Consider the following 13,125-nt stretch of genomic DNA (forward strand, 5'->3'; position numbering starts at 1 on the left):
CTCCCATCCAACACCATGCTGGAGAGTCATCTCTCTGTAACTGCTTATTCTGTGTGTTCATAGCCACCCTCAATATCTGGAGGCCATCTCCATTGGCAACCTAAGAAGGTGCCATATCATGGTTACAAGGGACCCACTTAACATGGAATCATACTAATGATAAATTATTACATACTGCTACCGAGGATAATGTAAGGTTTGAAGTTTTCATGGAGAGCAAATGCACTGAAATCTTGTGCAGTTAGCTTTGTCATTGTTAAACTAAAAACCACTAAGGATTGTATTAACCATTATTGTATAGAAAAGGGGGATTTATATCTCCTTGTACTGTGGCACTGACAGACACATTTAATGTAAAAGTAATGGTATTTATTTGCAAAATAGTGCAACATTAGGCACATTAGTAACATTAGTGCAGGTTAAAATTATAAAATTAATTCATGCAGTGGGAGTTATAGTTAATGAAAGATATGTCATATTTGCAACACTAATCTGATTTTAAATATTTTCAGTTTAAATATACAAAAAGGCCTTTGATGACCATTTTTTGATAAGAACTTGAACCAGTCCCACCACATTGCTGTGCAATAATCACATAACCTGCAGTTCTAATCACATTCATTTTAAAGAAATGTTATTTTATTACTTATACAAATAAAATTCTATGGATGCCCTATAATGTTTAGGTTCTTTGCTACTTGTCAATTTATGAATGTATAAGGGGTGGGCCTTCTCAGCCCTTGCACTGCGACCTACAGTGATCTATTGTGCTTCATGTCAATTTAAGATTGTCTTCATAGGCAATTAAGGAATCTGCTTTCTTGTCATCTGTCATGACTATGTTGTCTTCAGTGACTGCTTTTAAAATAAGTTGATACTCTCTAGATGTGTAAGGTACACCATTTGAATTGAATTCCTTATTCCTTACACATTTTTCTTCATTCACAAATACAATAAACCTTCCACATTTGTGAGGGCTATGTTCCTGTAAACTTTTGCAGATGTTATGACCATAATTCAGTGGAAAAATGGGGTTGTTTATGGCATGACAAAGACATCAGGAGTGATGGGGTAGAGAGATAAGAATGGAGGCACAAATCATAAATAATATACTGTGTGTTTTATATTCTTACCGCTCTTACCTTTCGCCTACACGTTCGGCGCCACTTCTTACCGTCCTTACCGTTCGCCTACACGTTCGGCGCCACTTCTTACTGCCCTCCTCTTCTTCCTTACCGCTCAGTGAGACTTCAAGCCTCACGAGTTGGTCGTCACTTATACCTGCCCTTCATGTTCGCACCTTTGTGGTCTGCACTTTCATCCGCCGCTTCCTTGTAGCTGTCTGGTTCAGGGTAGGGTGTGGGATTGCTCTGAATTTGAATTTTTATGGGCGCCAGTGGACTTGGATGAAATCCACGAACTTTGAACAGGGAAAACAAGGTGGGGATATGGATAGGCGGGCGTTTAGGATTCCGACTGCTCAGAAGGTAGGATGAGATTCTGTCTCAGGGCGACTTCTGGGCCTTGCTCACACAAGGAGAGAGAGAACACTGAAAAAAACTCGCACTTCACCAATACTGTTGCATTTATTGTTAGTGTCCACTAGAGTTACACATTACGAGGCCCTGGCACTTGGACTTTATACACCAATTTAACGTCCGGGAGGTTACTACTGTTACTCCCTTTGGCAACTCACTCCGGTTACTCACTATCCATGACTAACCGCTCTTATTCCCGTGTAAAGACTGACTGCTCTTATTGCCTTGTGTGACTCACTCCCGCTATTTCCTTCTGATGACTTGTAATGACTGACTGCCGCTATTTCCTTCTGATTACTTGTAATGACTGACTGCTCTGGAGAGGCAGACGTCCCGACGGTTCCGGGAACGCCTGGATTCCTCTCTTCTGAAATTTTGCTGATTGGCTGAACCTAAAATTTGGGTGTTTCTCTCATTTGCATTCAGCCAATCCCTATCCAGATCCATGTTAATTTGGGCCTAAGTACAACACGGTCCCTCTGACAGCTCTCAAATAAATGGAGGTACGCTAACAATCGCTCGGTACGCCCCTTCGAAAATTATTGCGACTCGTATCTGTCAAGTCTCAAATTTTCAAAGACTCGAACCGTCGAAGTTAAGCATTGAAATCCCCAGAAAACACAGCGGGATACTTCCTGCTCCGTTCTGGGTTTTCAAGTGACCTGCAGTTTCTTTGTCCCTCAGAAAGACCAGATGTTGTCCTTGGCGTCTGCTGGTGCTTGGGTCAGTTCTGTATCATCTTGTTAACAGTAATACAGTTCATTTAAATGTAGTACATTATAATTAAGAATGTAAATCAACAACATTGTTGATGTTCCTGCATGGTGCGGTTACAATATAGTGTAACGGGTTTGGTCAATGTGTTGCCGGGCGACAGCTCTTTAAACATGGTCGAACATGCAATAATAGAGGAAGCTGTGTTTTCTGTAGATCCAACCAATGTGCCAGTAGACTGGCTGGTTAGTGATCACATGACATGTGTTTTCTGTGATGCATGTCCATTCTGTGGCTACGAAGGGCGTTCTATATATAATGCATCCTATTTTTATGTGTCAATGTGTAATGTCTGAGCTGGATGTTGGTGGTGATGTAGTAAAGGTTGAACCTTCCCGCCAATTCTGCGACTGCCAAGTTGGTCGGTCACTAGTGTTGATCTAGAAGCTTGATCTCAGATGGTGTACAATAGAGAACCATGACCCAGTAAGATACAGCTATCAGATTATTAGCAAGTAAAGCACCCAGCACAGTGCTTTCAGACATTATAAATTTGTATCTAGATCTCGAACCAATGTATTGGAGACCAATAAAGTTAGTGACCACTGTTTAGGCGTATCCAATTAGTTCATCCCAATTTGTAGCAGGTGCTCTTGAGGCCTACCTTCATTTCCGTGTGATTGATCATAGGATCTAAACAAATAATAGGTAGGTTGCTGGAGCCACGGGTCTATGAGCTATTTTTATTCCCACAAAGAACTGACTTTTGCTTTTGGAACAATTCTTTGTTTTACATGTGTCAGTTTATTTTTCTGCACATTATATTTTGTTGATGATTAATATATTAAATAGGTGTAAAATGACACCCAGTGAACTGTTAATGACCTACCCTCCCATGAGGTTTATAGCAATCCATTATATCAAAGACTTTAAGAAATGAACAGGGAGGTCCACCTTCTTACAGGCATAAATTTATGGCCACTGGTTATCTTCTTGCATTTGACCAAGAAAATATATATTTGTTTTAACTAGAAAAATTGTGTTGAATTGTGAATAAAGCAATATTAACTATGAAGGGCATTCTGTATATAATGCCTCCTATTTTTTTTGTAATATGTAACATCTGAGCCTGATGGTGGTGGTGTAGTAAAGGTTGAACCTTCCCGCCAATGTACTGTTAGTTTGGTTGTTGTGCGACAGATAGCGACAGCAGATCAGTCTACCAAAATGGCGTCTGACATAGAAGTGGGTACGAAACAGAGATGTGTTATTGAATTTCTCACTGCCAAAAAAATTGCACCCACTGACATCCATCAACGCTTGCTAAAGGTGTATGGAGATGATACAGTGGATGTCAGCACAGTGAGGCGGTGGGTAGTGCATTTCAACAGTGGTGAAAGTGAAGTGCACGACAAGCCATGCCCTGGGCATCCCTGCTCAGCTGCCACTCCTCACAATGAACAGCGCCTCAATCAGCTCATCCATACAGATCGGCGGATAACGACTAGGGAACTGTGTGCACGGCTTAATATCAGCTGTAATGCATTGGAAACGATGTTGGGGAAGCTGGATTATCGCAAAGTGTGTTCCAGGCGGGTCTTGCGGATGCTTACACAGGACCACAAAACTCATCGAATTGAAGTCTGTCAGGACCTGTTGCGCCAGTTTGAGGCTGAAGGTGACAAGTTTCTGGACAGCATCGTCACTGGAGATGAGACATGGTGTCACCACTATGAGCCAGAATCCAAAAGACAGTCCATGGAGTCGCGACATCCGGATTACCCAAGAAAAAAGAAGTACAAGACACAGCCATCGGCAGGGAAAGTGATGTGCATGGTCTTTTGAGATAGGCGGGGTGTGATTTTCTTGGATTTCCTGGAGCCTGGTGAGACTGTAAATTCTGAACAATACAAGACGACGCTGACTAAGCCGAAAGCCCGCATTTCCCGAGTCAGGCCAGAGAAGCAGACAACCTTTCACTTGTAACACGATAATGCTAGATCCCATACCAGTTTGGCGACCACCATGCACATTGCAAAGTTTGGCTGGACTGTCCTACCACATCCACCTTATAGCCCCGATTTAACACCTTCAGACTGCCATATCTTTGGGCCTATGAAAGATGGACTGTGTGGGCAATGTTTTCCAGACAACGATGCTGTCATTGCAGCTGTAAGAAAGTGGCTAGCCTCTGCTGGCGCAGACTTTTACGGGTGCGGCATACAGGCTCTTGTTCATTGCTGGCAAAAGTGCATAATGAATAGTGGTGCTTATGTGGAAAAATAACTGTAAGTAGCTGAAATCTTGCTCTATTTAACTGTGTTATTATGCTTTCTGTATCTGTTGTAGTTTTCACTAAAAAAATAGGAGGAATTATATATGGAATGCTCCTCGTATATAACTAGAGCATGAGCTGTAAGTTCAGACCAAATTGGAACTAGGAGTACAGAAGAATTAGAAGTCAGCCTGTGAAGACTTAACTTGTGATTAGAAGATTTTATTTATGTATAATATTTGGAGTGTGTGATTCAGTGAGAGACTTATAGTTCTGTATGATAAATCTGTGAAGACTAGTGCAAATAGACTGAAGAGATTAGTGTGGAGTGATTGCAAATTGTGTAAAGCAGCAAATGTGTAATAATCAATTGTAGTTATGACCTGTGGGTTGTTAATAAATCCAATTACTGATCTGATCCCCATCTTTGGTCACTGTGACACATGACAACTGGTGTTAGAATTGGTAGAGATTGGATCAGATTGATGAAATTATTGGATTTACAATTTCATTGGATAGCATATCACCACATTAGGGAAACACAACAGATGATGGAACTCTTGTTGGCTGGCCAAGAACAAATGATGACCAATAGAAAAGCCAACCAAGAAAGGATGGAGAGGCAGATAGGATCACTAGTCTCCATAATGGAGGCCACCAGAAAAACTGACAGAGATGAAATGAACAAGAAATAAGAGCTGGCTCAAACACATTGAAGAAATAATGGAAATACAGTTTGCTTCTCTAGCTGCCAAACTGGGTGGCTGACTGAGAAGCGAACAAGACCACGGGTTTGAAGGCAATTCCTGAGGAAATGGAGTCTTGAGTTGGAATGTCGGGAGGTCCATAAGGAACATGCTTCAGGGAAACCTGTTGGAGGACTAAGGAAGCGACTTAGGGGCCAGAAGCTAGCTGCAGGGCAACGCAGAGAGCCAAAGTAACTAACCTGAGGAAATTGTGGATCCTGGAGGAGATTGACTGCAGCCTCCAGGAAGGTATCACATCATGCAGCAGTGGCACGACACAACGGAAACGTCTTTCGGAAATTCTGGACCCAGGGAAATTGTGGACCATGGAAGGAATTGGCTACAGATGGCAGGGAGATGACCCATTGTTCAGAAGTGGCACAATGCAGGAAACACGAGCTTCAGAGATGAGGAAAAGACAATATTGCATTGAGAACCCTCAGGGACAAACATCCAGGATGATATGCTGGAAGGGCCCAGAATGCAAAATCAGTCTAAAGGACCCAGACACAAGACGGCAGCTGCGTCTTTAAGATTGAGACGACATCAGATAGCTTTGACAGGAAGGCTTTCAGACTTTAGTTCGTGAAGCAAGTAGCCGGGATGTCCACTGGCTTGCAGCAAATCAGGAACTGGACAGTATGGAGGAGTTGATCCCCTCCAAAAAAGAAAAGAGAATCCTACTAGCACTGTTAGCGCAAGAAGAGCCGGATATGTGGGACCACCAGCCTTTCCAGGTAATTTTGCCCCCACTGGTTTTAAAAAGGAAGAAAAACTTTGGATTATGGTGAGAACCTAGACTAACTGGAACCTTATAAGGGAGTTCCTCAGGATGAGCAACCTTAAGGTGGAAACGGTGGTAGCAGTTGGAGAGTAGTCACTGGGAAAAAGGAAAACAAGTAATTGGAAGGAAGGCAAGATGAAACTAAGCAGAAATCTCAGAAAAGAGGAACAGTGATACACCGTTAGGCTACTCAGGATGAGCAGCTTTAAGGAGGGAGCAATGTAATGAATTTGGTCAACATGTTGCCAGGCAACAGCTCTGCAAATACAGTCCAACATGCAACAACAGAGGAAGCTGTGTTTTCTATAGATCTGACCAACGTGCTAGTAGACTGGCTGAATTGTGATCATATGACATGTGTTTCCTGTGATGCATGTCCATTCCGCGGCTATATAACGAGAGCCATGAACTATAAGTTAAGAGAGAATTGGAACTAGGAGTAAAGAAGAATTAGAAGTCTGCCTATGAAGACTTAATATGTGAATAGAAGATTTTATTTATGCGTAATATTTGAAGTGTGTAATTCAGTGAGACCTAATAGTTCTTGTGTGATAAATCCATGAAGACTAGTGCAGATAGACTGAAGAGATTAGTGTGGAGTGGTTGTAAATTGTGTAAAGCAGCAATAGTGTAATAATTAATTGTAGTTACGATCTGTATGTTAATAAATCCAATTACCAATCTGAACCCAATATATATATATATACAATATATGTAACAGGATGCTTCAATATAATATTCTGAACCCAATCTTTAATCACTGTGACGCTTGACAATATTTATGTATATTAATAATAACAACAGTATTATAATGGTTATATTATGATGAAGTCAATTTGAATCCAGCAAAGAAGGATGATTGCATTGGGTTGAGGCTGGCCAAGACACTTTGCAGCACTATCCCTGATCACCTTTCCGCTTTTATTCATTGATCTACCTTAGATTTGTTTATTGCATAATATCAGCCAACTGTGGACACACTCGCCTGTAGCTAGAGTGTCTGGCAGTTTCCATTTCTCACTTCATTGCATCATTTTCTTCCACCTTCTTAGGGTAGATGTATTTGTAGCAGCTTGCTTTAGCTTAGATATGATTAAGGGCAAGTAAGGACAAGAAAATGAAATGTGGAGATGGCATAATCAAGAAGCAGTGTGCTGTGAGGTCTTCAGATTACAAGTGTTGTTGGGGCAGTGAGGTCTGAGTCTCTGAGAATGAAATAGGAGAGCAGTATATGCTTGCATGTTTGTGTACCAAGCTATCATAATGTGGTTGCAAACTCACGTGTTTGTGAGGCCAAGGGGGTTCAAATGTAGGGTAGGCATACATGAGATGCATCTGGAATTTGTCAATTTTTTGAATGATTTAAGTTGCTAATGTGAAGGTTTCAGTGTATAATATAACCTCCAATTTTGAATGAAAATAAAAGCAAAAAGTCCTTGACTGAGTATGGTGTGATATGGCTTATACCCGGAAGACCAACCTAGAATTTGTTGTTGTGTACTATATAGTGTTTGCAGATAAATATGAGAATGCCTATGTGTGTATGAAGTGAGGTGCTGTTCATGTGTACAGGAACAGACAGTCTCGGGCTGGAGGTGCAGAATGTGGTGGACATCTCAGACCAAGTAAACTGTGAACTGGTTATGCGTATATCAAGCAACATCAAAAATGGAGATGACTTCTATACTGACTTGAATGGCTTGCAGGTGAAATGTGTAGCTGTGTATCTTATTATTTTCAAGTAAGAAGAGAGTGTCAATATGAAGAAATAATAGCCCCACAAAAATGAAATCTGGGAATCGGAAATCATAGAAAAATACAGCATAACAGAATAATATTTTGTTCTTTTATCTTGTTAACTGATAAATGATACATACAGTATTGTCATACCCAATTTATAAGATATATATAAGATTTGAGGTTCCCATGGTAGTGACTATGATGAGTATTATGTTCTGGGATGTGATTCCATGTAGTCTGATAGAAGTTTACCAGCATTTTGGAAAAATGTGCTGCCTCCATTTTGCTTGCTTGTGTGATGTACTGTTCAGCCCTGAAGATGGAGGAAGTATGGTTCTTTGAAACATTAGTAAACTTCTGCTAGATTAAATGGTATCATACAACAGAAGATAATATTCTTAATACAGTGCATGTCATAATTGTTATTATTGTGATGATGTTACAGATCATTCGACGGAAGCGTTTCTTTAAGCTCCCATTGCAGGCAAATTATTATCCTCTTCCAACCATGGCCTTCATTCAGGATCAAGCATTTCGTTTCACTGTTGTCACTGCACAGCCACTTGGTGTAGGTTCACTTAAGGAGGGCCAAATAGAGGTGAGTCATTTAGATAAATTACTTTACATCAAACCCAGAGACACTCGATGTAACTTACCGAAAGAAGTGTAATCACTTCTTTGCCTGTTATTTGCATTATTCTTATTGAATTTGTCTTTGGTGTATTGTTTTCTATGTGTTATTCCAACAGCAACTGAGTTATTTCATTTAGGTACACCAGTGTGTGAATTTTGTATTTATTGTGCTTTGTTTCCTGTTCATTAAATAACATTTTGTTCCATTATAGAGGGAGGAGTAATTGACAGTGTTACACATCAGATTTGAGTATGATGATTTAGTGGTGTTAAATTTTATTACACACATCGAATACTTTACTTTTATTAATGTATTTCTGTGTTTTCGATTTAAATTTCATAATCAATCCAGACATTTTTGTGTACAGAAATGGCTTGCAGCCATTGTAAACTTCAAAACTTTTAACTCTCTCTTTTATTGGTATTCAACTGTGTGTGTGCATGTGTGTTATGTGCCCATTCAGGTGATGCAGGATCGTCGTTTAAATCAGGATGACAACCGAGGACTGGGGCAAGGTGTGACAGACAATAAACCCTTTCCTGCCACGTTCAGACTGATACTTGAACAACGCCAGCCAAGTTGTCAGGTATGTAATATACTGTCACATGTAGGGCGATGCATGTGACATAATTAACGGGTTCTAGTTCAGATGATTGGATTTATTGGCACATTGGTTACAATCTCTCTTAATTACAATTAATACAGTGCTATCACTGATTTACACAGTTTACCGTTGCACATGCATTAGGATTTTCCATCTTCGTTAGTCATCTCCTGGCCATGTATCTCAACACAGAAACTAGCACTTCATCATTAAATCGTTATAAAGTCTTCTTACCATTTCTTATTCAATCATCTGGGAACCTTGGAACTCAACTAAAAGCTCTCCTGGACTCTTCCAGCCTATGACTGCCCACAAACGACTTTTGTTTTCCCCTATGAACCCTCGGCGTGGACCTACAGAAAACATGCCATGTGGTTGCTATCTACTGCTGTGTGATATCACTGCCTATGTGGAAGTGTGTGTACTGAGCCATTGCCTAGAAACAGGTTGCATAACCCCATTGTTCTGTTACAAGCTTTTATTATTTAGCAACAGCTGTTCCTGTGGCTAAGCAGTTCTTGCGTGGAATAAATATGCCACATTGCTCCCTCCTTAATGCTGTTCATGAATAATAGCCTACAGGCATACTGCCTGTTTTTCCTTTCCAAGAGTTCCTGCTCATGGTGTTTTCCTGTGGTTTGCAGCTACTATTCTCCAACCACTACCCTGCTCCCTCCTTAAGGCTGCTCATCCCAACCAGACTCCAGATTGGGTTCCAGTCAGTCCAGGTTCTCAGCAACATCCAAAGGTTTGTTCATTTTTCTCTTTCCCACAGGGTGCTATAACTCCTGGAGTGGCTGGTGCTCCTATATCTCTAGCTCTTACTCTGTATGCAGCCTCTTTTTCTGCTTCGGAGGGTGCCGACCTGTCCACAATGTCCAGCCCATCATTCTTTGTAAGCCACTGGATGTTCTGACTACTTGTTTCAAGATCTTCCCTCTGAAAATCTCATATAGAGTCTTCTTGACCATTCCTCTGCTTTCCAGATGTAATTGCTGTCCTGAGCTCCACCCTTTGATGCCATTTGTGGTTGATCTCTCCTTCCTCAGACATAGCAACTGCCTGCCGCCTTGTAGCTACTTTCTTAGGCCTCGGTCCCTTATGCCATTGTTGCATTCCAGGCCTTTCCAACATCTCTTCCCGGATGTCTGTCCTTTCCAGGTTTCTTGTACCAAATTGTCCTCATATCTCTTGTGATCATGTCCCCAGCATTGTGCCACTCTTACATGGTGGGTCATCTCTCTGCAGGCGACAGCCAATTCCTTCCGCAATCCACAATGTCCCTGGGTCAGAATTTTCCTGAAGAGATTTCCCTTGCACCATGACACCACTGCACAATGGGACACCTTCCTGCAGGCAGCAGCCAACTTCCTCTGGGATCCACAATCTCCTCGCTCATTTCTTTTGGCTCTCCATATTGACCTGCAGCTAGATGTTGGTCCCTGTACTGCTTTTCCAACCTTTAACCAGTTTCACTGCAGAATCTTCCTTAGGGACCTCCTGATGTTCTGACTCAGATTCCATTTCCTCTGGTTTGCCATTTTGTGGCTTCCATCTTTTCCAACATGGCTATCTTGCAATCAGTTGCCTCCATCTTCTCTGGATTGACCTCCGTTGCTTCTTGACAGGCTGTCTTCTCGTTTTGGCATGCCCTCAGGGAGTGAATTGCAACATCTTCACCTGGATTCTTGTGCTGCTTTGCTGCCTTCTTTTCTCATGGATTTGGCTCCATTTTCTCTGGATTGACCTCCATCGCTTCTTGGCCGGTCGTCCTCTCTTTTCATCTGTCCTTCATTTGTACTATAATCTCACTTAGAATTGTGTCCTCCTTCTCTTGGATGATATCCAGCTTGCTTTCTATCCTTTGTTGGTTGGTTCTCATCATTTCTTGCATAAGCTGTCAGTTAGCACCTGCTTTTGCTTGGATGGCTTGGTTGGTTTTTGTGTCTTCCTTTATTTCCTTTAGATTGGCATCCATCTTCTGTTGATGTTCCATTTCAGGTTCCAGTCTCAACCGGTTGACGTTTGTCTTGTTGTGAATGGCTTCCAGCCTTGCCGCCACTTCGCATTTGGTTTTCCTCTTGGCCATCCTCTTCTCAAAGTTAGCTTTTTCTTTTTTGGTTGGCTTCTCACTCAGCCATCATCATCTCTTTGTAGGCTCTTCTTTCAGCCTCCCTTCCCTCCTCCATCATTTCATTAAAGGCTTTCATGTCTGCTCTCCTCTTTTCTCAGTTGGCGTGTAACTTGTCTTGTCTGGCTTTTATATCCTCTTCCGTTTTGGCCCACAGGCAGGTCCACAGTGGTGGACCCGTAGTGCGTAGTGGACATGCACAGTCAGCATTTCTGTTATTTGTTGCCTTGTTTGTTCCATTTTGTGGTATGACTACCCAATTCAATCTTTAATCCAATGCAATGTAACTTCTCCCACAGTTTCCAGTTGTCACATGTTTATGGCTGTGTGATTACTGACACCAAATTGTCATGTATTTTACCATCATAATCACTTTTGATGACTCCAATACAATCTGAACCACCTACTTCTGACACCAAAATATCACATGTAGGAGGGTACACATGACAAAATTAACGGGTTCTAGCTCGAATTATTGCATATATTGGCATGTCAGTTACAGTCTCTCTTAATTACAATTAATACAGTGCTATTGCTGATTTACACAATTTACAGTTCGCCATTACACACGCACTAGGATTCTCCAGCTTCACTAGTTGTCTCTTGGCCACTTATCTCAACACAGAAACTAGCACTTCAAATCACTATGAAGTCTTCTTGCCATTTCTTGTTCAATTATTCTGGAACCTCGGAGCCCAACTAAAAACTGTCCTGGACTCCTCCAGCCTACAACTGCCTGCAAACAACCTTTGTTGTCCCCTATAAACACTCAGCACAGACCTACAAAAACATGTCACGTGGTCACTGTCCACTCTTGTGTGATGTCACTGTATGCATGGAAGCATGTTTACTGAGCCGTTGCCTAGAAACAGGTTGCATAACCATGTTGTGTCATTGCGAGTATGTATTACTTAGCAATGGCTGTTCCTGTGAGTTAGCAGTTCTTGCATGAAGCAAATACACAACAGCACATTCAAATTTCAAGAGTTCATTTGAAATCATACAGAAGGATGCCTTCTTGAAACATACAAAAATGTAAGTTTTGTAAATCAGAAGCACTTTTCCCATTAATGTAAAGCTAAGAATTTGAGATGTATTCCTCATCACTGGACCTTGGTCCTATGTACATAAGAATGTTTGTTAATACTAGACTTGTTAGAAGAATATCTTTTGTCTTCATTGATGAGGTCCACCACCTAATCTGTATCATTGCATATTCTTTCACATTAATATTATATAGATTTACATGTACACTCAACTCTCGATTATCTGGGGACTGTTAAACCGGTTTGCAGCTTAACTGGGGTTACCGGGCCTTTTTTGAGGCTTATATGTTGTTTAATATTCATTCACTTTTGTTTCACATGGTGAGTTGTAACACTATCTTTGCACTAGTGTGAACCGAACTCTGCATTTTTTGGTCCTGTTATGCTAACACAATGTTCTAGACTAGGGGTGAAAGAATGCAAGGATTTGTGGAAAGTTTCAAGGACAGATACACCGCCCCAGTTAGTCTCTTTGTATTGAACTTCAAGTGCATTAGCAAAATGTCAGGGTGTAAAAGGAAGCGTGTTGTGTTAAGTATTCAACAGAAACTTGAAATTGTCAATCAGTTTGGAATATAAGAGAGTGGTTTGACTGTGACTCGTGTGAGCCAGCCTTCAAAATGTTAAGCAGTGACGAAATCGTAAGTTCAGTGGGGGTGCAGCCAGAAGAGCAGGAAGAAAGTGAAAATGAGGAAGAGGTGGACAGTGCTGCTAGTAAGAAAATATCACATGGTGCTGCTCTTAATCATTTGGAATCCTTACTAGACTATCTTGAGAGAGTGAAGAGAACAGTTTATTAAGTGACAAGCTAATATGTAATATGTAATGAGATTATAGAATTTCAAAGGACAGGACGTTATGATTTGATGTACATGAAGACAAAAGAACTAGGATGGAAAGGGAACCATGGGAT

The 13,125-nt window shown here is 41.2% G+C and overlaps 1 protein-coding gene across 4 annotated transcripts in view; it reads left to right on the forward strand.

Annotated features, from left to right (window-relative positions):
• Window positions 1-13,125, forward strand: part of LOC111868354 (alpha-mannosidase 2) — a 67,616-nt gene that overhangs the window by 42,994 nt on the left and 11,497 nt on the right. For all 4 annotated transcript variants that reach the window (XM_023858926.2, XM_023858923.2, XM_023858925.2 and 1 more), the window contains exons 17-19: window positions 7,630-7,763; window positions 8,243-8,395; window positions 8,895-9,017. In XM_023858926.2, coding sequence (XP_023714694.1) covers window positions 7,630-7,763; window positions 8,243-8,395; window positions 8,895-9,017 — 410 coding nt within the window. The remainder of the gene's footprint in view (window positions 1-7,629; window positions 7,764-8,242; window positions 8,396-8,894; window positions 9,018-13,125) is intronic.

Source organism: Cryptotermes secundus, unplaced genomic scaffold, assembly GCF_002891405.2.
Source record: "Cryptotermes secundus unplaced genomic scaffold, Csec_1.0 scaffold2065, whole genome shotgun sequence".
In the NCBI taxonomy this organism is placed as follows: domain Eukaryota; kingdom Metazoa; phylum Arthropoda; class Insecta; order Blattodea; family Kalotermitidae; genus Cryptotermes; species Cryptotermes secundus.